Source organism: Pelodiscus sinensis, chromosome 4 (assembly GCF_049634645.1).
Source record: "Pelodiscus sinensis isolate JC-2024 chromosome 4, ASM4963464v1, whole genome shotgun sequence".
Taxonomy (NCBI): Eukaryota; Metazoa; Chordata; order Testudines; family Trionychidae; genus Pelodiscus; species Pelodiscus sinensis.
Genome location: NC_134714.1, coordinates 34,477,138 through 34,503,637, shown reverse-complemented (window position 1 = coordinate 34,503,637; position 26,500 = coordinate 34,477,138). Strand labels below are relative to the sequence as shown.

The 26,500-nt window shown below is 41.1% G+C and overlaps 1 protein-coding gene across 1 annotated transcript in view; it reads right to left on the bottom strand.

Moving 5' to 3' along the window:
- Positions 1 to 11,606: 11,606 nt before the first annotated feature.
- KCNK10 (potassium two pore domain channel subfamily K member 10) overlaps positions 11,607 to 26,500 on the bottom strand; it is a 114,143-nt gene continuing 99,249 nt past the window's right edge. The window contains exons 5-7 of the mRNA XM_075926750.1: positions 24,248 to 24,434; positions 20,942 to 21,084; positions 11,607 to 19,068 (exon numbers count right to left, since the gene is read on the bottom strand). Of these exons, the coding sequence (XP_075782865.1) occupies positions 18,445 to 19,068; positions 20,942 to 21,084; positions 24,248 to 24,434 (954 nt within the window). The 3' untranslated portion in view covers positions 11,607 to 18,444. The remainder of the gene's footprint in view (positions 19,069 to 20,941; positions 21,085 to 24,247; positions 24,435 to 26,500) is intronic.

Below are 26,500 nucleotides of genomic sequence, written 5' to 3'. Positions count from 1 at the left end.
CTGACTTGGAGGAACAACTCTACTAACTCAATCACCCATCCTTCTCTGCTCCATAGCTCCTTCTTGCACCATGGCAGGCCACTAGCAAGTCAGATGGAAGAGCACCACCTACTGAATCACCAACCTCCATCCAGCACTTTCTAAGCTACCTCTGCACCATGAGCTATTCTCAGCTTGCATTAGTAAACTTGTGTTAGCTCTCCAAGCCAGACTGCAAAAAATGGTAGTGTAACTGCAGTAACATAGGCAGTGGCAAATGGCAGAAGAGCCTAGCCATGCTGAGTACAACCTGCCTGAACTTCCTGGGTACATACAGAGCAGCTAGCCATGCCGCCACTTGCCTCTGGCTATGCTAGCTAAATGAGAACTAGCACAACTGTATCTGCATAAGCAGCAACTTACAGCTCCTTGTCATAATGTAGATAAAGCTGGGGGCAGTGAAGCTTAGGGTCTCGTCACATGGGGGGGACAGAGGACTTTCACTCTGCATTATGTTTTCTATCCATCATTTCATGATGTTTGCAATACATTGTATTGCACAACAGGAAGAATGATCACACTTGGCAACATTTCTCCGTCCCTGCTGAGACAAGACTGAGAACTGTTGGAAACTCAGCCCTTGAGAAAAAAAATAAGTCCTGCTACAAAAGCTCTATTGCAAGTTATTCAGCTACTCTAGCTATTCTCTTGGCCCCTGTTAAAACACAAAGGGATAGTCAGTATGAACTTAAAAAATGTCAGTGGGGCCCTGGAGCAAGAGACACATAAGAAGTGGGAGGATTTTTGCTGAGCAATTGTTCTGCCCTCTCAAAGCAGTGTTCCACTGGCACTTCAGAAATAAAAAGTCAGATTTTTCCAACAGCTGTTCACTAAGTAATGTGAAATCCTCACTAAGCTGCTGATAGCTTGTGACAAAGTGAGAAATGAGTCTGCCTTGCCCCATGCACAGATCCTAACACCTATGAGAAAGCGATCTCTAAGGACAGGGGGATAGTATTGCTAAGAGTCTGGCCTTCTTTTCCTGCATGGCTTAATGCAGATCTATGTATGGAGTCTCCTTTTCTCTTGGGGTTATGTCTACACTAGGGGTTTTTCCGGGATACCAGAGGTACCCCGGAAAAACTCGACTGCCTCCAGGAAACGCAGCTACTCTTCCGCTTTTTTTTTTTGCGGAAGATCAGACGCGCTCTTTCAGAAGCCCTGTCTTCCTTCTTCCACGAGGAAGAAGGGTTCTTCCAAAATTTGTCCCAGTGTAGATGGGTTAAATTTTGGAAAAGCCTCTTCCGAAAAAACTATTGGAAAAAGGTACGCAAATTGTGGAGTTCAGCTTGCATACCTTTTTCCGATAGATCAGCATAGTCTAGACATAGCCTTAGTGGTCTATCCAAAGGCCACTGATGTCAACAGAAAGTCTCCGATTGACTCTAGTGAACTTTGGCTCCCAAATGTGGATCTGCGTGTCTTAATGCATGCAAGGCCAGAAGCCCTGGATTGTGGACATATAATTTAAAATACAGTATAATTAAAATAATAAATGACATGGATAACTTGTCAAATAGAACAGCATTTCAGTTTTCCATGAGGTGCACTTCACTTTTACCCCAACCTGCAAATAAAGGGGTAGTTGATCTCTGTCCCAACAGACTGCATATTGTGGCCCTATCTAAGTTATATTTGCCTAGTTTATCAATAAGAATATCATGAGAGACCTTATCAAATGCCTTACTAAAGTCTAGGTATATGACATCCACCGCTTCTCTCTTATCCACAAGGCTCGTTATGCTATCAAAGAAAGCTATCAGATTAGTTTAGCATGACTTGTTCTTCACAAACCCATGCTGGCTATTCCCTATCACTTTATTACCTTCCAAGTGTTTGCATATGATTTCCTTAATTAGCTGCTCCATTATCTTCCCTGAGACAGATGTTACACTGACCGGTCTGTAGTTTCCTGGGTTGTTTTTATTCCCCTTTTTATAGATGGGCACAATATTTGCCCTCTTCCAGTCTTCTGGAATCTCCCCTGTCTGCCATGATTTTTCAAAAATCATAGCTAAAGGCTCAGATACCTCCTCTATGAGCTTCTTGAGTATCCTGGGATGCATTTCATCAGGACCTGGTGACTTGCTGACATCTAACTTTCCTAAGTGATTTTTAACTTGTTCTTTGTGTATCCTATCTTCTAAACTTACCCTCTCTCTGCTTGTATTCACTACGTTAGGCACACCTCCAGACTTCTCGGTGAAGACCGAAACAAAGAAGTCATTGAGCATCTCTGCCATTTCCAAGTTTCCTGTTACTGCTTCTCCCTCCTCACTAAGCAGTGGGCCTACCCTGAATTAGCTTACTGAATCACTATTGCAACTCCCTGCAGCACTCTGGGTTTCCCAGAGAAATGCCCTGTCCAAATACTGACTAAGTCTGACCCTACTTAATTAGGGAGATGATAGGCCTTCACCTTGTGATATTTGCCTACAGATCACGAGCCAGGGAGCTACCAAAAACTGGGAGCTCTTTATTGGCTTTGCCTGTTATCCATGCAGCACACTAAGTACTAACACTCCTCTCCAGCATCACTGGCCTTGTTCTCTGGTGCTCTCACTTTTTCCCTGAGAAATTAGAAATTCTGAGGGACTGCGAAAGCACCTATCTCCCAGCACTCATTATGGTCCTGCACTGTGCAATGGAGTGCAAAGGGCTGACTGAAATGCTTCAGCTGAAACATTTCCTTTCCACAGCGGATAGGCTGCAGCAATTCAGTCAGCCTGAGCAAAGGGACTTGCTCCCTATTATTGCAGCCAACTCAGTTAATACACACGCTACATCTACACTGCTGCGTTTTTGTGCAAGAAGTCTTTTGCAGAAGAGTTCTTGTGCAAAAACCTCTTGCGCAAAAGCATGTCCACCCCTCAAAGTGCATTGTTTTTGCAATGCGCTTTTGCAGAAGAGAGCATCCACAGTGCTTTTTTGGATAGGCTCTTTTTGTGCAAGAAACCTCTGTGGAGTGTCCACACATGCCTTTTTGCACAAGAGCTGTAGCACAAAAAGGAGTTATGCCTTGTAGAAGGTATACCTACACCACAAAAAGCCTTCTGTTCTGTTGACTGTAGATTTTCTTGAGCAAAAATGTGCTTGAGGTGTGGACGCTCTGTGGGTTTTTACACAAAAACCTTGGAGAATAGATGTAGCCTCTGGGTCTAACTGATCACCATAACAAGGTCACTGTCATCCTCTACAGCATGCAGGTGTAAGTCACTTGCCAGGATTATGTGGTTTCTCTCATTTAATCATTCCCCTTCCATTGCAGAAGCATCAGTGCTCCTCAGTCCTTCCTGTTCTGACTGTGGTGCATAGCAGTTTAGCCTTCTGAAAGCTTCTATACTGTGGTCTAACTTCAGTTGTTTGGTTTAGCATCCCTGTGATTTACAGGCAGGGAGACTAGATGACCTAGGAGTCCCTTCGGACTCTAATACTTGCAGAATTGCTGGGGTGGCTGTTGGTGGTAGATGCCAAAGGCTGCAAACAGTAGCCTGAGTATATTTGGGATTATCACATCTTTATCATTGTTAGATTGTGAGGTTGATGGAGAGAAGGAGGAAAGCTGTATTTGATTGCTTATGTTTTTTTAATTAAGTTGAGATTGGAAAGGGAAACAGAAACAAGATGCAAAAATGGCTGTAGGCATAAGCGGCAAAGGCAGTGGCCTGCGGGCTGGGGAAACAGAGCTGGTGCTCTGACTGGAGATGGTTCCATTGCAGGGTTGAACTACTCAACTTTTTTGCTTCAGTTTACCCATATACACAATATGAATAGTATGTAACTCCTCCCCCTCTGATGGGAGTGAGAGATTTGATTGATCCTTCCCATTATAAAGCCCCTGTTTTCAATTGCTTATAACTTTGCCAAAAAATGTTAGGGCTGAAATTTCACATGCTGAGTGCAAAGCTAGCTCAAAAGTTAGAAAATCTGACAATTGCCTGTTAAACCTTAGTTCAGCCCCCTTGTGCACGTGGATTATAAAAGGGCCTTTAAATTACAAGATCACATACCATTTATCCCACAGAATCCCTGCCTCATTCAGCACAGCAGTTCAATACTTCCTTTTATCTTCACTGCTCAATGAGTTTCCCCAGGCCTTATTTACTGCACTTTATTCTATCTCTGCTCTGAAAACAGAATTATTAATTCTCCTGGGCTTTTCTATGGAGCCTGGCAAGTCAGAGTGTTTCACAAGCATTAATGAATGTATATTCACAACACTCCTGTAAGATAAGGGAGTGATATTTACCATTTTACGCATAGAAAATGGAAGTACATTTGTGTAGACTCCCATGTCAGGAAGGATACTATCAATTGACTTTGATTCTTATCTGCTTTGTTTTAACTACCCAATCTTCAGATACTTACTGATTCCCTCTAGCTCCCTGTCTTCCACCCCCCCCTCCATCCCCTGCCCCACTTCTCCTTTTTATTTTGTGTCTGCACATCCTAAACTCAAAATGCCGGTCATCTGAGGAAGTGAGCTGTGCCCACAAAAGCTCATGATACCATCTACATGTTTTGTTAATCTATAAAGTGCTACCAGACCATTTGTTGTTTTTAAAGTACATATGTTAAAAAGTCAGAAGTTTTGACCAGTTTCAGTCACCCATTTTGAGATGCACAGGTCCTAGTTTTTCAGAGTATGTATCACTGAATAGCATTTTACATGTATAGCACTGATTAACATGAGTTGCAACTATGATTGTCCAATACTTCTTCCAACCAGATCCCCAGGGCACTCAAATCAAGCATCCCAGAAATGAAAACCTTCCTAGTGCTAACCAGAGCCACAGTATAAGAAGACAGTCACTGACAAATGACCAGTTAACCTGTTTTGCTATTTACCTGTATTTTCCCCCCACAGTTTTCTTTTCAATAGAGTTTATGAAAGCATAGTTTAGAATGGTCCTATGACCTTGATGTATAATATGAAATACACCAAACATTTTTCCCATTCCTGTCCCCACTGATCTCTGTCTCCTGATGTATACATGATATGTATGTCATTTTTGATAGCACTCCAACCTCTGGGTAAATAGATGTCTGAGTAAGTATTTCCTCCCCAATAGTGTCTTGCTAATCTTACAGTTTTGTACCTTAAAGTGCAAGCCAATTGTATCTACCCCTTTACTCCAGCCCACTTTCATTTTCACTTCCTTGAAGGAAGAAAATGAGTTGTTCTGAACTATTGTTTTGTGCTCGTATTGATCAAGATGATCCCCTTCACTGTAGACTCTAGGCACTCAAATATTTCATACTTTGCTTTTTCCAAGCAACACATTTAAATCTCTGCTTGGACTAGACAGAGATATATTTTAGTGCTATATTTGAAAGGGAAGCTTCTATAGCCAGTTAGCCACAATGCATTGTGATTGTAATATAACTGAAGCCAGGGTGCAGACGGTGTCACTTGGAATAGGTCAAATGGTTCAGCTGCCAAGCTTCGTTTCAGTTTCCATTATAACTGTAAAAACAATAAAGTCTCTTCTAGACAATATCCAATACCAAGCATGCTGTTAGTTCAACCCCTTAGATTCTGTACTACGAACAGGTCAGTAAGGACCTGTGGCAAGTCAGTATGAAAGGCTAGCCTGAGCAGAAAAGAAGATTCAGTTACGCATTCTCACTACCCAGAATCTCTGAACGCACAGCACAAGGTTTCTACGGAAACTATGAGGCTGTGTCTACACTGGGCCACTTATTCCGGAAAAATCAGCCGCTTTTCCGGAATAAGCTGCGAGCTGGCTACACTGGCCCTTGAATTTCCAGAAAAGCAATGACGCTCTACTGTACAAAATCAGCCGCTATTCCGGAAACACTATTCTGCTCCCGCTCGGGCATAAGTCCTTATTCCAGAACACTATTCCGGAAAAGGGCCAGTGTAGACAGCCCAGTAGTCTTTTCCAGAAAAGAGCCCCGATCGCAAAAATGGCGATCGGGGCTCTTTTCCGGAAAAGCGCATCTACATTGGCCACAGACACTTTTCTGGAAAAAGGGCTTTTCCGGAAAAGCAGCCTGCCTATGTAGACGCTCCTTTTCTGGAAAAACTGAAAATGGAATAGTATTCTGTTTTAAGCAGTTCCAGAAATTTATGCCAGTGTAGACACAGCCTGAAAGTCCAGAGAGCATAGCTGCAACCAAATTTTCCTAGCCCTCAGTGTGAATGTCTCATAACACCACATGGACTGTTCAGTCATTTGGGAATGCTTTCTATGCTGCAACTAAAGCAAGTATTATTCTACTCTTTTTAAAAACATAAGGCTGTGCTTGGAAATTATGAAGATGAGACCATGAGTACAAAGATAGGTCATTCCAGGGAAAGAACTAACAAACGTTTGAGTTGTGCATTTCTTAAAGAGCAGAGTCAACACCACTACAAACTTGTTCAACATCCAGTTACCTACATCTTGTTTTTTCTTTGTCTTTACAGCTGTCTTCACCGTCCTCCCAAACAAATGAGTGTACCGTGAGCTGCAAGTTTTCAACACTGGGAACTTATAGTAAGCCTATTGCAGGTGTGCAGTTTGCCAGTGCTGTTAATTGGAAGCAGGTGAACATAAATAATCAACACAGTGGGGCTGTATGCAAAAGAGGAAATGCCAAGCACAGCCTGAACTTACTTTTCTGTTCCCAAGACAGCAGTTTGTTTGAGAACTGACAATGCCTGTTTCCCTAACTAAGAGATAAGCAGAGTAAGGTCAGGGTATTTCAGAGCATTTGGAAATTGGAGTGGACAAGTCTTAGGGAGTGCTTTGCAGAAAGAGAGGCATATTTAGAGGGAGAAGTAAGCCCCTTTTGGTATATCTAAACAGACCCATTAAGTCAGAAAAATAAGCTCTGGTATGCAGAAGCAAATTGATTCCTTCTTTAAATCCCTTCCTAGGCAGTGAAAAGTGAAATAGCTGTGTGTCTGAAAAAAGATTCTATGCTGTAAAGGGTCAGTTAGTCAGTGTTGCCTAAAATCCGCTTAAGACAAGCTGATTGCCAAGACAATCCCAGATTTCAGGTAGCCAATTGTTTTTTTTCTTTCCCATGATTATGCTCCCTATCAAACAGTGAATGAAAGCTCTCCCTCATAAATCGTTAACTAAAGGCAACTTATAGCGGTGCCACAGGAATTTGGGGGGAGTGGCTTCTATGAGAATGGCCAACAGTGTTTTCCTTAGCTTGACAAGCCACATTAAAGAAGGGCAAGGGTAGTAAAACAATGTAATTGACTCTGTAAGTCAGCATCCCTCTCCCTACATGATACTATGTCAATTGAGTAAATGACTGCACTTTCCTTTTGGTTTGATAGCACTACTTTCTACTGCAGATTTCCCTCATTGTAAGTGTTGTGTTTGGGAAAATAACTTGAATTTGCATTTAATTAAGTGTGCATGTTATTGAGTGAGTTGGTGGTATGCACAGAATTCTGTGAAAGTGTGCTGGAGAATTCAGACAGAGGGGTGTGGTCACTTAGGTTGTTTCAGATCTCTACCTGCATTTTGGCAGTGTTGTGATTTCAGGAATTAGAGCCTCATGCATAATAGCTCAGAGCCCATCTCTACTGTGATGTGACATTATAAAAATGACATGGTGTAGCTCCCTCCCTGTTTTGTTGTCTCTCAGTGACTGCATGTGAAGAAGTGTGCTCAGTTGACAAGTTGCGGTTTTTTTCTAACCACCATCCTGCAAGCTTGTCTTGGGCTCTGACTCAAGCTAGGTGTTCTCTCTCACACACATCAGTCAGAATAAAAGTTTGGCAGGCCAAATTCTGAAATTCCGGAGCTGACTGAAAATTAGTAATAAAATCTTTTGGTAATGCCCAAGAAAGAATGGAATCTGAATCACTTCTTCCTACCAGGGTTAGCACAGCAGGGATAATAAGAAGTAGTCAAAATTTATTTTTGAGACTCTACATGTACTTTGGGGGTGAGGTGGGCAGATGTGTTCAGTACTAGGCTACGTCTACATTGGCAAGATTTTGTGCAAATATTTTTAACGCAGGTGTTTTTGCGTTACAGTATTTGCGCAAGAGAGCATCTACACTGGCATGTGCTTTTGCACAAGAGATGTGCTTTTGCACAAAAGCATCCATGCCAGTGTAGACACTCTCTTGCGCAAGAAAGCTCCGATGGCCATTTTAGCCATCGGGCTTTCGTGCGCAAGAAATTCATGTTGCCTGTCTACACTGGCCTCTTGCGCAAGAACAGTAGCGCAAGAGCGCTTATTCCTGAGCGGGAGCATCATAGTTCTTGTGCAAGAAGCACTGATTTCACACATTAGAACGTCAGTGTTCTTGCGCAAGAACTCCCTGCCAGTGTAGACAGGTAGCATGTTTTTGTGCAAAAGCGCGTGCTTTTGTGCAAAATCATGCCAATGTAGACACAGCCCTAGAGTGATGTGACCGATATTATGGACAGACACTGTATATTTGAGACTAGCATAGCAGCTTCTATAAATGTTAGCTGCTATCACTAAGCCCAGCAGCATATGCTGGCTCTGTGGAAGAAGCAGTGCTAACTCCCTCCAGGATGTAAAACCTATGGGGGGTAATCAGTGTCGATGCTGGGACAGGTAAACAACACCAGAGAAGTGCTGCCTGCACTGAGGAGATGTGTATACTCAGGTTCAGACTAGGTTCAAAACCAAGAGACAAAGAAAGAACATGTGGTAGATTGACCCAATCTGTAATGGGCCAGAAACCCACATTTTGACCCCAACAGTTGACAGGAAGTTGTAACCAAATAATCTGCTGCAAGGCTTTGAGGAACTATGAAATGGGTCAAATTCCCCATGGGGGAAAACAAGTGACTTTTCATGAGCATTAGCAATCATGACACTTAAGGGCAGAATCCTGTGACTGAAGAGGCCTGAGTTCTACATGGTGTTTCTTAAGCAAACCATGGAAAAGCTAGAGGTGCAGTTAACCCCAAAACTGTGGCAGATGATCTGGATTTGGGGAGAAGGGCTAATTGTTATTTAAATCACTGTAATAGGACCCACCTCTCAATCACCCCCTTTCTCATCAGATCCCAAACACTGTCCCCTTCCCACTGCTTGTTCTCTACAGTCTCTAGTTCTTCCCCACAATCCTGGTCTAGGGCCATAGCATCTAAGGTTTCCTCCCCAGAGGCACTGCCTTCTTTAACAGAGCAACAGGGACCCATCTTGACACCCAGCCTTCATTAGGCCTGTGGTGAGTGGTCAACAGCATAGGCACAGCCTCCCTGGGTACCCCAGGGCTGGGGAAAAGTTACAGAAGTCTCTGTGGAAATAACATGGATCTGAAGTATTAGGATATATTTCTGTTCTTTTTGGACCATGAGCTGGCACCTACCTGGCCAGGCAATATGCTATGAAGTCTGCGTGACCTACTCTTTCACACTGTGCTCCATTTTGGTATCCTAGTTCTATTATACATTTTTAATAGAACTTTTGTGCATTTGCCACATTGTAAGTTTCAAGGACAGTGGTCATTGTGTAAAACCTCAATCCATGTGAAGCCAATTCTGCTTTAGAAAACCCCGTGGTGTGAGGAGCCTGCTCTGAGGTCCTGTAGTGGGATAGAGGTATTCCAGAGTTACCACACATCTCTGTTCTTAGTTTCTACATTTTCCAGGAAAGATGACTCCACCTCTTCCCAGATTCCAACTCTCTATAAGTGCCGGGAAGTGCCTCACACACCCTGCCTGCATGAAAGAGGCTGGAGTGCATGCCAGGAACAACTAGCTTCTGCTTCTCATCATGAAGGAGACAGAACATAGGTAACAGCAAGGGAAAACAGGTTCCATCTGGAAGGCAGGCTGAAGAAAATGAAGCAACACCCAGCAGGAGGCAAAGAAGCAAATCAGGATTCACTGCAAGTCCTGGACCTTCACTCTGCCTCACAGGAGGGAACAACTTTCCATCCTGTCGGCCATAATGACTTGTTATGATAAGTGGGCCTCACTGTCAGCTAAACTGGTGAAAAGTGGGTAACAGTTATGAATTATCACAAAGACCTGTTATATGAAACTGATTAAGAAAAGATATGAAAGGAGATAGAAAGACTCCACTAGTTTAAACAGAGAGGGCCAAGGGCTGGAGGACTCTCTTAAAGAGGGTGCCTGGTAAACAAGAGGAGCAGGAAAGCAGAATTCAAAGAACCAAAACTGGTGTGACAGAAATTAAGCCTATTTGGTGGATAAAATAGTGAGAGGATGGACTATTGCACCCATTGCCTGTTTGTGATCCTTAAAAAGAGACCTTGAGGGAGAACACAACAATAACTTTTATCATTACCATGGCTGCAGTGGAACAATTGTTACCCTGGCACTAGGCTTTAAAGGTGACACTTGACCATCATTCTTGCAGCAGTAAGGATCCCAACCTGACATGTGAGCTCCTGCTCTGCCTACCCCCTCCCTTGCATGCTCCTTTCTTCCCAGCCTATCTCTCTTTCTCTAAGCTTTTCACCTGCTCCTGAAATCAATGGCAATGCATGGGGAGACAAGACAGTCCATTCAGCTCTGCTCAGCCTGAGAAGGCTCAATAAAGGAGAGGGACTTGACCAGAGCAACCAGAAATATCCATGACTGAGGAGGTGAACCTGGGTCTAAAACAATGGATATTGTGGTCAACCTGCCAGCCCAATGCATCCATCCATGCCTGACCAGCCACACTATATCCATGACAACATCAGCAAAAGCTATATTTCCCTCATCTGTACTGTCCTCTCTCTTCTTCTCTTTCAGTGTCTGTTTATTCTACGACAAGAAGGTTACTAACACTCTCAGACTTTAACTGGTATTCAGTGTCTCCAAAAAGAGTTTGATAGGTTTTGATTGCTTTGTGCAAACAATCCATTTTCACTTCGATGTTCTTTACCTTCAATGTTCTTTTGATTCTTTTTGTGTGTTTCAAAGAAGAAAATTCTACCTCAGGATCTGAATTTTATAGTGTATTTGTGATGGTATTGAGCAGCAGCCTGAGAGCTCTGCATATCAAACCCCAGATCTTGTTTAACACTATTTCATGTTGGACGGTGACTGGGCTATGTGATACCTTTGGCCCTGTTATTCCATGTAAACTAAAACAACAGACTGATAATGACATTCCCAAGATTTGGGGGCTAGCTAGTCCCCAAATGATATCCAGGTATGCACTTTCCTGGAAAGCATATCTCTGATCCCTCCAAATTTCTGACCTTTGACTTCTTCACCTACTGATTTCTCCTGTTACTTGTCACATGTAGAACCTTCCAACATCATGTTGGCTTAGGAGTTCCTCTACAAAATACTGACCTTTTGTATTTCCCTCATGTGAGCAGATTTGTGCCATCCCTCCTCCTTCAGAGCATAATCCTTCGCTCACCACCACTACATGCATTAGAGACACAGAAGAGAAAACAAATAACAAACATGGCTGGGGTAACATGAAAATGCAAAGCAGGTGATGCTGATAATTTCAGTTACACATTGGCTTTTCATCACTGTATGCAAAAGGGAGATCAGTGCCCTAACAATAACACCTCTGTCTTTGCCAGGAGTTTGAATAAGTGAGAAAGAAAGAACAACAGGAAAAGTGATTGTAGCCTCCAGAAGGTCTTTGTTGCAATTTTTCCCATCATTGAAAAACATTACATCATAAAATAAAGACAATAGCAGCAAAACTTATTAGATGGTACAAGCACATTCCGCTTAGTACCCTGGCTAATGACATTTATGAATGCCTCTTTCTTTTGAAAATGCCTTCCTAAGCACCATGAAATCTTACAGAAAGAAAGAGAAAAAAACAGGTAGAATATCTCTGCAAGTGTATTTAATTATTAATTATGACTATTATATTATTAATCTGAAGTGGGCCAGAAACAGACAAATTTGATCCAAAACCCACACGCAGATCCCCACACCCAAAATCTAAGGAAGTCTCTATCAGATCCACATCTCAAAACTTCAAACCAGATTTTCAAAGCTGAGTCCAGAACATCAGAGTGAAACACCTTTAGAATTCTGACACAATTCAGTCCCAGCTTACATCTGAATATGAACTTTGTGATTTGAGTCCATATCTATCACATGGGTCTCAATTGGGACACTGGAGTTAAACCCACTCCAACTGTAAGGCAGTTTCACTTCAGAAGCCAAAATCCTACCTAATTCTGATTATAGCTTGTAATCTAGTTCACTGCTCTGGGATCTGTGAAATAGCTAAGGAATTATCTGAAGGCTGGTAGGTTTGGTTTGCATATCATAAGAGGCACCATTAAGCTTTTCTGTCCAAGTACACAGCTCTTATGAGGAGGGAATGTGTATGGGCGGAATAGATTCTGGAGAGAAAAATATTCCCTCTCACACATCCACAAAAGGATGGAGACCTGCTAGTGATTTACCCTTCAGGAGCTCCAACTGGAAAGCCAAAGCTCATTTGTCTAGACAGGCACCTGCTACAATGATGTCCCTTTTCTGCTAAATAAGCAGCATCTAAATCTCAAACTGAGAACACGAGGCTAATATGTGATCTGCATACTGCCATGTGCTAGCACAGAGATTTAAAAGGGAACTAACTACATATGGCGAGGGACATCACCATTCAAGTTTTGTACAAGAACTGCATAGATGTGCTAGTATGAAGTGCGTGTGCACAGGGTTTTATTTACAATTATTTAAATTGCATGTTGTTCCCAAGTACCTATAAGCAATGTGAATGGGACCTGTGATTAACATGACTTATTCCAGCCCAGCTCCAACATGTCTCTACTCCTTTAAAACTATTCCAGCTTGACATTCACACTGGCACCTTGATAGCATTTGATTTAAATGAGATGATGCAACATTGGTCATCATGATTATGTTGTTGTATCGTATCAGTGAAAAAGAGACAACAATGAGAAAAACAGAATAGAAAGATACTAAGGCCCAAATCTTCAAAGGTATTTAGTTGCCTAACTCTTATGGAAATCAGTGGGAGTTAGGGACCTAAGTAAGTACCTTTGAGGATTTGGGTCTAAGCTCTTTCCCCTATCTATTCCAGCCAAGTAGTTGCATGCTGTGGACTGGGGGAATATCTTTGAGGTTCAGGTAGCTATGTTGATTTGTATGTGTTTCCTTTTTGCTATGGATATTGTATTGCCTCATAACCCATTTACAGAGCTGTATTTATTACTGATTTGATCCCATGCTATTAAGTATGCATGACATCTTGTAGATGGGTTTAAAAACAGCAGGTCCAAAGCAGCAACAGACTTCTAGTGACTCTCCCAAAATCCTGGGAATTAGCCAGCCTCCAAGTGGCATGCACTTTCCTGGAAAGCACATCACTGAGGCGCTATTGTTTCTCCATGATAATATGCTAAATAATGCAAACTCTAGTTGTTTCCTGGATGGTGGAAAAAGCCTCAGCAGCAGATCCCATGTTGTTTTGGCACAATAAATGAGCAGTGGAAGCAAAAAAAAGCCCATAAATAATGTATACAAAAACACATAGAGAAATGCAGGCTTCTCAGGGCTTGTCCCAACACAAATACACAGCCCTGCTTTTCTTTCTTCTGGTTTAGGGAGGAATCTCCAGTGTTGAGTAAGAAATGGACATGAGCAACACTCTTCCTACATTAGCAACACATATATAAAATACAGAGACAAGGGAGGGGCTGCACTGATTTAACAAGCAAGCACGTAACTCCACCAAGAGTTTCTGGAAACATCATAAACTCAGACAGCAAAAGATTGGGTGATTTATGAAGTCACCCAGTCCCCAAAATAGGATTAAATGACTTTAAATCACTGTAACCATTCATTTATAATGAGTGTTTCTAATAACCCATATCATCTGTGAAAAGGTGAATTAAACTCATGGCAAATCTCTCATGGATGAAGTTAAAACCCTTTCTCAAAACAGCCAGATGCTCATGCAAATATTGCCAGGGACTGGAATGGAATGGAGCCACCTGGCAATCCAGTTGCTTGTAATATGCTAACAATGATTAGTGTTTCAACAGGATCTCCAGGGGGAAACATCAGAATCTTCCTGCACAAGAGTGAATGTAAACTGGAGCAGGGTGGGCTAAAATCTGTAGGAAAAGACACATGTGATTCCACTTCCTGGATTTGGAGGCTGCGACTAAAGACAATTTCCTTAGTAGTTTGTCAGATTCTCATGTCTAGCCATAGTATGCTCAGTACAGAATCAGGGAACAAAATGGATTTAAGTCATCCCTTTGTTCTTCCAATCCTGGTAGCGTTGCTGGGAACCAGCAGCCTAGAGGTATGAGTTTGGGTTTGGGTTCAGCCCATATATCATTTAAACATTCAATAATAGTGCAACAATTCCACCAGAAATAACATTAAAAGCTTTTATACAAGTGATGAAAACAAGAGGACATGGATTTTAGCTATGCTACTAGTTAATGTTACAACTGAGATGGTTTCCCAAACTGCTATATGCAAAGGATGTGCTTCAAAACAGAAGAAGCATATCAGGATTTTATGACATAAGATCAACTGATTAGAAATTTCATTCTGGCTTTTTGTGCAGTCACTTCCACCCTCTCTACGTTATCATCCAAATAATGTATATTAAACTACTTACTGTTCAATGCCTGATTGCAATGAAAGCAATCAGATGAGAGGGTCCCTATTAGTAGACAAGACTGGCAGAGGGTGCGGAATAGAATTCTCTATTTTTTGTGGCCAGGCCTTTCATGTGAAAGGTCATCCAATGTTCTGCTTAGTATCTCATTGGAATCTTATTTTGCATCACCCTTTGTTCCTAGATCAAAAACATTCAAAACTGGTAGATGCCAAAGACAGTCCCTAATGAAATGTCAGTTCAGGAATTATGCGTAGTTTATGGCTCAGCAGCAATTAAGGGGAGGCATAAGCACAGTTAGAACATGAATACCGTAGTAAACACAAAGGATCATGCAATCATAGAGGTATAATACATTTTAGATCATCCAGTCCTCTCTCTCAGAAGAGCTGTGCCTGCTTACATTAGGTCTGAATTTGGCAACACTGCATCCATTCAATTAAAGTTTTTATGCTGATGTACATTGCAAGAGCTTCCCCAAACTGTCAGCTTGCATGACCACATGGGAAAGAGGAGGGCAGTACTAGAAAGAATAACTAATCTGACACTGACTTTCACTGACCCTGCACAGAGTAAATGGACCTTGTTGGACTAAGGCTATGTCTAGATTGCAAAGAAAAGTCAGAAAAAGATACACAAATTACGAACCGCAATTTGCATATCTTTTTTTTCCGAAAGAGGCTTTTCCGAAATTTGGCCCATCTACACAGGGCCAAATTTCTGAAAAATCTCCTCTTTCGGAACATCCCTTCTTCCTCATACAATGAGGAATACAGGGATGCTGAAAGAATGTGTCCGCTTTTTCAGCTACTGTTCCAAAAAAGCAGACATGTTCCTTGGACGCGGCGTAGCTTTTCTGGGATACCTCCAGTATCCCAGAAAAGTTGTGCACTGTAGACATAGGGTAACTCATATCTTATTAGCAGGGAAGTTACGCAGGGAGCTTTTCTGTAGACCATACAGTATGGTTTAGGAGAGTGATCAGACTGGGGATGGTTTTTTACACTGGCTAAGCAACACAAATTACTACCACTGTACTCTAAGCTTTGGGAATCCTCCTTCAGTTCCAGGAGAGCAAACAAATAAAGTGCAAATAGTGTTTCCAGACAGCACTTTAATCAGAGAAGGACCCAAACACCAGATCTGGATATCCCTTAACGTTGTCTGGAATCCAAACCCAGATCTGACGTTTGGAGCTAGTTTCTAATTTCATAAAACCCCAGATCGGAAAAAAACATGAATATTAATGGGTCCAGATACAAAGTCCTGCGTGATTTATCTGTGTGGGGCCTATATAGCCAACGCAGTATGATACCACTTATTTCAAAATGAGATAGCAAAGTATGTGTTAGTATGTGGTATTGTGCATATTAAAATCCTGATTAGGGGCCATATTTGGTGTCCACCAGAGTGGGGGGAGGAGCGGGCACAAGCACTTGCATTCCTTAGATAGATCCTGCTCTCTGTGGAAAAGGTCTGGGATTTGAGCATGGCCATGTACCTCTGCCCTCTGCACTGATCTGCTAAAGAAGGGTGTGCATACTGTACCCATTCAGAGGGTAGCAGAGCTCCTGCTCTGGTATGCCCACAATTGGAGCAATCCCAGCTGAACCAGCCACAATGCTTCCTGGGGTCTCTGGCTACAGAGCATGGCTCCTCCACACAAGCCAGAATCTAGCCTTACCAGATTCATCGGGGACAAAGCAAAATCCATTTTATACTCGCTCTCCCTGTAATTTTTCATCCTTCATTTTTGGACAGCTGGTTTTCATAACCAATTTAAGTTAGGACACAGTTTTTCAGGTGCTTTGACTCCGTAAGGAAAGAACATACTCAGAGTTCCTTTTGCCTCCTGCAGCAGTGACTTTGAGCTCAGAGTTGCAAATTGTGCACAAACAGCTGCATAGGTAAATATTCACACTAATCATTTTCATGTGCAATTACCACATACATATTCACAGCTCGGGTAACAGTGTATGCAAATGTCACATGTTTAAGTGGCCATTTGCACATGATATCTCAGAACATGTAAACAAAAAAATTGTTTGCATTTACGTGCAGACAGTTATTGGCATGCACTTCTGAAAAACTTTGCCCACATGAGTGGGAAGTCCTTGGTAGTATGAATATGCAGCAAAACTCAAAATGTGTCTGGAGCCTATCTCACATTTACTTTAGCAGCAAACCTACAAGGAATGCTGTTATAATTGGAGCACTTTGCATGATGGGCAATTTGAGAATTTTGTGGAGAGGAAGGTTTGGGGAGGATAAATTGTGCAATTACTTATGTCTCGTTTCCAGCATGCAAAAATCTCTGGTTTGTAATGGCAAGCAACGCACCATACATAGACTGAACGCCTTTGCAATTCCCATGAATTATTTCACAGTCTTTTCTCTTAACATTCACTTTGAAATCTGAAGACATATGTGCTTCCCATATTCAAATGTCCAGTCACAGCGACAGACACAAAACTCTCACATTTTGGTTGTGTTTCATTGTCTCAACACACACACAGAGTTTGTGTTTGGAGTCCATTGAGGAAAGGGATTTAGAGCAAATATCAAATAAAGAAAATAAACTGAAAGAGAAAGAAATCAAATAAATTAGTCAAAATACTTATTTAAAAAGTTACAAAATAAGATGGTATTAATGGCACTTAAAGCTATAAGCACTTAAAATATTTCCATCATATTTCATCATCTTCTGTTGGTTATTTTCTTCTTTTTCAACTTTTGTTTCTGAGGGGTCGGGGGAGGGCTTTTGTTTGTTTTTGGAGGGTATGACCAGCTCCTATCTAAACCCTAACCCATCAAAAGGGACATATGGCCCTGAGATACTAAGGTTGCTCTGGTCCTCATTTTAGTATTGTAAATGCTCTTAAGTCTACTCTTTAAAATTCCAGTTGAGCTACAGAGAACAGCCAGTTGCTGACGTCATGCAAAGGCCATAGCTTTCTTTCTGTCTTTGTAGCATTACAGCATTAAAACTGAACTTGCTTCAGTGATATAAAGTGTGAACAAGAAATATTTTTTAAAAAATTGGCCCACAATTTGATGAGCCAAGCAAAACACTTATATTTTTTTCCTCCTCTTTTACATCATGTAGTGTTTGAACTTGTTTATTCAGAGTTTTTGAGTTTATATCAGCTACTTCCTCGGAGGGAAGAATTTTTTTTCTGTATTTTTGTGGGGTTTTTTAATGGAAAAAGCAATCCCATCCTTTAATATTATGTTTACTTTGATTTCACAACCAATGACCAACTGACTTCCAGGTCCAGGGACATGCTTTTGGATTTTAGAAAGATAATACATCTGATTTTAAAACTGAAACTAGCTTGGATCACGTGCCAAAATGTAAACTCATCCTTATTGAAAGTTGTTAGTTGATCCCAATCATTTCTCCTCTTTTCAATCACCAGAGGGAGGCTCAGGGAAGCCATGATCAATTTAGAAGATTCACCAGTCTTGCTTCTTTTTTTTTTCACCCTCCCACAGGTTCTCTAACATAGCTGTCCTTTGCAAACAGTATGACATGGCAGTAGCATTCCAGCTGTATTGCCATGGTAAGTTTCTCCCTTTGCATTTTGCCATTGTAATTTTACACAGGCTGAAGTTCCCCATGTGTTGCTTTCTGATGCCACTCTCCAGTGCTGTGTTTCTGATTCATTTTGGCAGAGCAATCTTCAGTCATTATGGCACAGTGAAATATTCTTCGATGCTATGTAATTCAGACTGAATAAGGAGTCTGTATAAGGCACGTGTCTCAATATATATATGTATATATATATATATATATATGTATGTATATAAAAACACTAACATTAGTTAATTAAAGTTAAGTGTCTTTTACATTTAATTTCTGTCTTCAAGTAATGTTTTGTTTTCTTGTTCCCTTTCTTTGGTTTCGGTGGGGATAGTTCCATTTTCCAGGTCCAAGTGCTGCTGAATACAGCTGGTCAGAATAGCAGTGCTAGAAGAGTTCTCTGAGTTACACATCTTCTCATTCTCCTCTTCTTTTTTCTCTTCATCCAAGGAGTAGTGTCGGAAGGTCTCATAAATTTTCCGCACATCCTCGGGGATACTTTTTTTCAGGTCTTTGTTTTTCCTTTTGGTCAGCTTGGACGAGGAGCCAAACTTGTTGACGATGTTGTCCTCAGATGACCCCTGCCCGTGCTTGTTGAGCTGTTCTGTCCCTTTAAGGCGCAGGTTGTTAGGTCTGTTGTTGATGCTTTCCTGAGATGAGGCCTTGAAGCGTCCTGTCTCCAAGGCAGCAAAGACAGAGCGCTTCTCTGGAGAGAGCATATCCAGTGAGTGGGCTCTCTGGTCCAACCCTAGGCGCCTACGCTCCATGCTCCGAATGGTGGCTGCCCTTTGAAGCTTGTCATGGATCTCCACACTGAGCCGCCTCCGGGTTTCCCTGAATTCAGCAGTCACATTGGCCTTCCATTCAGCCGCATGGGCTTTTATTTCACCAACCTTTCCAGAAAACAAACAAACAAAAACACGCTGAGGAAAGAATGAAATTTTCACTGTAGAATAACACCACATTTGTATTGTATGTCACAGAATCAGAGATTGGTCATAGATGAAATGTCTAGATCTGGAGCCTTGAGCCAGCCCCAAACATCCCCACAATTTGGCAGTGCTAGCATCAGGCTCTAACAACTTGTATCCCACACATGTGAGTTGTTTGGCTGCTATCAGTGGATGTTTTATTTCCTTCTCGCATGTTAGGGTACTCTCACACTCTTACTAGCCCTTCCTTCATTACGGAAACAATAAAACTAGTGATTGATAACCTCTGTGCACTCCTCACGTAAACAGGCAGCTCAAAGAACCACCAGCAACCAAGCATTTCTGAGGTCTCTAATAACTGAGAAGTCATAAATATTACTGTATTAGATAAAACCTGCTTCTCAAACTCTGATCACACTTACACCTGTGCAATCCCACAGAAGGTTCTTTATTGAACCATGCAATGATTGATTTAGGTAAAATCAATATTCTTATTATTTTACATAGAGGAAGAAACATATGATCCAATTAGTCTGGTATCCTGTCTCAGAAAATTACCAAATGCTTTAAATAGGAAGTGTAAAAATGTCCATAATTTACTGGGAACTACTATATACTAAAATGTTGGAATTTCTTCTTTATGCCAGCTGCTGATCAGGGTTTTTTCCCCAAGATTGAAAAAAAATTGGGAAATTCACTGTGAGTGCTTCAAAGAGACATTTTAATATCCCTATGTGATTTATTGTTTTATTTTTAGCTCCAGGTACATGAATGCAGAATGATGACTTCATGTGCCTGGCGTGAAAAACAAACATAACATAACATAGAATAGGAAGTTCACATAGCTTTGGTGTTGTATGAATATGTCTTCTAATACAGAAAAAAATAAGAGTGAAAGAAATGAATTAACTGATGTTGCAGCCTTTCCCAAGGTTCATTTGAAAAGAGAAGAATAGTTTTAAGCTAATATAGCTTGTGATCAGCACACTAACACAAACCAAATTCTTCCATGATGTATCTCACATAGTATCTTTGGAGATGCACCAGAGACCTCAGGTGACTCAGCTAACTTCACCAATAACTCTCTTGATAATGAGCAGCAGTACTAATTTGGCAAACTCAGTTATGCATTCCCTAACTAATCTGCCAAAGTAAATTTCATTGCGGATGTAAGAGGGGGTGTGTGAAATTAATATATAGTTCTTGAGCCAATGCTTAATAGCATAATGCTTCAGGCAAAGCAGCTAACCTCGTTTTCCACCCTGATTATCAGTAAGTCACTAGAATATTGTCTTCCCTTCCCCATGAACTGTGGAGGACAGTGTTTGGCTGAAATTAACCAAGGGCAAGTACTAGGACAGTAACTGCTCTTGCCCAATGTTGCAAAAGTTTCTTCTGATTTGGTTTATTTTTTTTTTATTTTTTTTTTAAGTATCTTTCTACTGGCATTTCTACTTCATTTTTAGAAGAGCTGGACCTGAACCCAAATCTTAACTCTGAATCACTATCCCTGAGTTTGCGGGTAAGGGAAAAGTGGTTTAAAATCCATCCAAAATTAAAGTGTGACACTTGCTTTATAATGAGCTAAATCAAACCCTGTGGTCAGTTCCCTCCCCCTCCCCTTCTCTCATTAAGAAATCAAGAGATTGGAGCAGTTTAGTCATGAAAGGATCCAAAATAGGAAGAAGTTTGAAAAGAAGCAGCCAAAAGGATAAATAAAAGAGATTATTTAGCACAGGTATAAATAAGGGACCATCACTCCCTGGTCAGCAGTGATTTGGCATTTAAAGTTATCTTAAAAAGTGATAATTTACTGATCAATTAGCAGTCATACCTCTTCTTTTGTCTTCTTGGATAGAACTCTTAGCCAGTCTCCAATCATACTCAGGACAGCAGCAAAGTAGGCAAGGCCAACAAGGATCCAAAACCAGACCAAGGGCTTATACCACTCCCGATAATGGATATCAGTATTTCCCCCTGAAATAAGCATACATGCTTCTGTTCATGTGCAGATACAAGGTTGTGTTGTCTGAGGAACAGCTGGAATTCCCCATGTCCCTTCCTAAACTGAGACCTGTCCTAAAAGGGTCTAATGTTCTGCTGCTATATGGCTGGTCAGAATATTCTGTAAGTTTTTTCTTTACATTAAATAATACTTTGAAGGAAGATATTGGGGCCCCAATTTTAATGCTTGGTTAAGGGCACAAACAACTTTCCAAAGACTAATCCTAATACAGGTACAGAGTATAATTTTCTGATAAACCAGATACTATATTTAAAGGAATGATGAGCCAGTAAAAGGGCCTTATAGAAAATACATTATGGAAAATAATATTATCTGAAGCACATTTCACTAAATTCTACACATGAGCCAAACCTGAAACCTCATGTTATAATTAGGATCCAAACTTCCAAAGAGCTTTGGGGCATGTCTGGATCTGGGGATTTGACCTGGTCCAGTCTAAAGAAGGGAACATGCAGGAAGAGTGAGTCAATACCAGACCCTTCTGACTATTCAGAACCATTTAGAGCCAGAGTTTGGATTGGGGCTCTTCACTTGTTATATTTTCTGTTTTATCTTAAACAGTTTCATTCTAAATACAGAATCTAATTTTCCTGTTTTACAATTTGGGTAATAAATAGCATATTTCAATTTATCTAAGGACGATGCACATGAGTGTTATATGTTTATATGTTTATAGCCACAGGAGAACACAGGATTTTTCACTACCAATAACAATCATAATTACAAATGAATGTTTTCCCTGGAGCTTTTACAGGCAATTTGCAATCTGATACATTCTAATGAGCCCTTAAAATGAGTTTTACTGAGCTTGAGCATGAGTGTTCTTACAATGATTGAACACTCCCTTGAAAGCCTAGCATTCAGATGCTGGCAGAGAGTCAAATATTGTTTTTTATTCTAATCTCACTTCATACACACTATGCATCACTTTGTCTTTCCAGTCTTCCTCCATGTGAATCAGAGGGAGGTGGAGGTTGTCATTGCTATAATACAAGCCATTCTGGTCATATATGCCCCAGCAGAAATTTTCTGTAAAGTGGATTACCGTGGTCTGTCATATTAAAAAGCCAGGCTATGGATGAAGAGCCACCCTACCTTTCTCAGGCTACCAGATTTCCCACTTTGTTCAGCAACAGCAATCACTTTTTCTAGTTTACAAAGACACTGGGCCAAATTCTCAGATGACATAAATCAGTGCAGTTCCCTTGTCATTACTTGCCTTAATAGTGTATCTTTATTCCCATTTTACAGATGAGGTAACTGTGGAAGGCAGCAATTAAAGAGTCTTCCTAACAGTCACACAGGAAATCTGTGGCAGAACCAGAACAGATCCCCAAATCTTCTGCTTCCCACTCTAACTCTGCTATCATGAGATCATCCTTGAGGCTTTTGCATTACATTCCATTTGACTCTAATAAAACACCAGTTGTGGGATGCTGAATGATTTTGAATTTTATTCTTCTGAACACTCTTAGCAATCAGATTTTTTTTTTAAGATTTAAAGAACTAATGTTTTAGAATTAAATTTCTTAAAAAAAACAGAGGGGAAGGGAAAGTTCTACAGACCCAGGAAAAATATTGTGAAACACCCAAATTTCTTTGGTTACCTTCTTACGATACCACAAAAACCCAACCATCAGTGGATTCTTCTATCCATTATTCTTCACATTCAAATAGTTAAAGATGGACCAAAGTCAAAAAATTCAGATCTGGATCTGAATTTTCCCATAGTTCAGGTGTATTCAGATCTGGGGTTTGATTCAGGCCCATCTGCACAGATAACTCATGTCTTCCCTACCAAAATAAGAAAGGGAGGGTGAGGGGGCTGTTTATAAAAGAACAACTTTTAGCAAGCAAACTGGTCACCAACTGGTTCAATCTGAATTGTTTTAACTCACTCACATTTCATTGGTGTAATGGGAAATAATAGGACAACTGCATAGTGATCTCTTTGCAACACAGGGATTCGTCCTTGTCTCTACACATTTGTTATAGCCACTAAAATTAATGGGAATGAAGCGCACATATCAATGGGAAGATAGATGCTCTTGGTTTCTAACCACCTTTTCCTCAGCAAAGCTTCCATGACCATCAATAGCAGGACAGTCCTTTTGCTGGTAATTGATGGGGATTAATATTTATGGTACCTGTTTAGGACTATACTCATCCCAGAAAGTACACAGTATCCTCCTAATACTCAAATACACATCTCCTTAGGTCAGATCTGCACTGAGGGGGCAATGTAGAACTCAGATACACAACTAGTTGACATACCTTCGTTTGAGTTACCATAGCATCACCACCACAGGAGGTCGACAGGAGAAACTCTCTCATTGACTCCCCTTACTCTTCTCGCTCCGGTGGAGTACCGGAGTTGACAGGAGTGCAATCAATGGTTAATTTAGCAGGTCTTTACTAGACCTGCTAAATTGATCCTTGGGAGATCAATTCCCACAGCACTGATCTCCCGGTAAGTATAGACAAGGCCTTAGTCCCTTTTCACTTCTAATATTAGTGTTCCTTAATAGGATGGCTGCAGTTTCAAAATTTGTATCATGGTTAGAGAGTAAAATCCTGCAAGCTGTCTCTGAGAAAGCTGCCGCTCATGCAAAGGAAGCTGTGCGCCTGTTATAGCAGCTACCACATGTATTGGACGTAAAGGCTCAGAGATACACCAACATGGCCATCCAATGGGAAAACCTCATCAGGAAAACCTCATCACCTTATCTATTTGCTTCCCCGATTAAGGCCGTTAGTCATGTGATGCAAAAGGCACTACTACAATTCAGATGTCATGAATTCACTAGGAAATTAATTTCACTCATGCATAATTCACTGCATGATAAAGGAAAAGGAGAGGTTCCAAGAGGAAGACTGCTCAGCACCTGAGCTCATCAGATGGCTAGGCACCTGGAGTTTAAATTAGCTTGTCCTGCTATGTGCAATTTGTCCGTTGCACATTGACACAGATGAAGATATTTAAAATCATTTTCAGTGGAGTTCAACATGTGTTTAAAACCCTGCTCTGCACCTTTGAAAAGTATATAGGAGCCAAGACACCTATCCCTGGCATCACTAGAATGAGGGCAGCATTTCAGGGCTCAGATTGCTCACCTGCTACAAAATCGCCAAAGCCAACTGTAGTTAGAGTGATGACCACAAAGTAAATAGACTCCAAGGTTGTCCATCCTTCAATCTGCTTGAAAATGACTGCAGGGATGGTCACAAAGACGATGCACCCTGCCAGGATGAAGAGGATAGTGGAGATCACCCGGATTTTTGTCTGACTCACTTGTTTTTTCTAGAGAAGGGAAACAGCAAGAGAGAAAACATTTTTGATAGATTACTGGCACTTTATCCCCAGTTGCTGAATTTAACAAAAATTACAGGCCTGATTGTGTAAGTAAGCCCTTAAAAATTACTCTTGTTTCAGACAAGGCACAACCATGGCTGCTTCTGCTGGTGCAGGTACTTCTGCTTTTTTTAAAAATCTATATCAGGCTGAATCTCTCGACATCTCCCCTCTATGGTGAGCTCTATTGCAATGCTGCTCCCTGTTTTCCAGTGAGTGGCATGTGTGCTAATTTACAAGAATTTTGGGGTGTTCCACATCCCAGAGCAAATGAGATTGTGACTTGGAGTAGCTAAGGATCCATTGCAGGTTCAGAAAAATTAATGGGGAGTGCATAAATACGTACATGTATACACACCATACACACACTCACACAACCAGTGTTGTCAAACACAAGCAGTCAAAAATTATGAATCTGATATAAAAAAAATCATAAAATTAGCTTAAAATCATGACATTATTAACTAACAACACTTTGGGAGTCTCTCATTTGATTTTTAAGCCTTTAGGATGCACTCAGGTCATAGTTTCCAGCTTTTCACAGCAACCAGAAGTGCTAGAAATTCACTATTTTTTTAAAATGAATGACTGCTAGAGATGTGGCTCCAAGGAAAACACTAAATATCATAAGATTGGAGATAACATTGTGGCTACGTCTACACTGGCATGATTTTACGAAAATGTTTTTAATGGAAAACTTTTCCGTTAAAAGCATTTTCGGAAAAGCGTGTCTAGATTGGCAGGATGCTTTTCCGCAAAAGCACTTTTTGTGGAAAAGCGTCCATGGCCAATCTAGACACGGTTCTCCGCTAAAAGGCCCCGATCGCCATTTTCGCGATGGGGGCTTTTTTGCGGAAAACAGTACTATGCTGTCTACACTGGCCCTTTTGCGCAAAAGTCTTTCGGAAAAAGTCTTTTGCCCGAACAGGAGCAGCATAGTATTTCTGGAAAAGCACTGATGATTTTACATGAGATCGTCAGTGCTTTTCCAGAAATTCAAGTGGCCAGTGTAGACAGCTGGCAAGTTTTTCCAGAAAAGCTGCTGATTTTCCGGAAAAACTTGCCAGTCTAGACACAGCCTGTGAGACCCGGCAACACTGCAATGGGCGCCTATGTAAGATTATGCTGATGAGCCTTGAAGCAAGGAGAGAAAGACCATTCTAGCTGCTGTAAGTTGAACATCTATGACAGCAATGTAAAATTAATTTTTTCAACGCTATGTTGAAAAAAAAATTTCAACGCTGGTTGGCCACAGTCATTGAGGCAAGATTCTGATTTTGGTACAAATCTAAATTAACTGTTAACTTCAATGCAATTACTCCAAATTTATCGTGCTGTAAATGAACACAGAATTTGGTAAAATATTTGAAGAACTCTGAGAACCACTGGTGTATTGTAGATTAATTCAAACTCTAATTTAAATTGTATGGCTACGTCTACACTGGCCCCTTTTCCGGAAGGGGCATGTAAATTTCACTAGTCGTCGTAGGGAAATCCGCGGGGGATTTAAATATCCCCCGCGGCATTTAAATAAACATGGCCGCCGCTTTTTTTTCGGCTTGGGGAAAAGCCGGAAAAAAGCGTCTACACTGTCCCGATCCTCTGGAATAAAGCCCTATTCCGGAGGATCTCTTATTCCTACTTTGAAGTAGTTCCTCAGTCAGATAAACTCAGAATTGCAGGATTCCACTTTCTATTGTTTTGTATGATATGTAGCTGACATGGCTAGAGCAAGAAGTAAGTTCCTCTAAAAGTTAACTGGTGCAATGGTATTGGGCATTAGCCTTTCACACTGGAAGACCTGAATTCAGACTTGCCCCACGCACAGGTTTTGAGCTTTATTTCCCAATTTGGTGGCTGCAAGTTGGACATGTCACTTAAATGCTCTGTGCCTTAGTTTTCCCAGCTATAAAAAGGGAACACCATGCTTCGCCACCTCATACTGAGGCTTGAACAATGTTTGTAAAGAACTTGGAGATCCTTGGCAAAATAAGTGCTTTGGATCAGATATATAA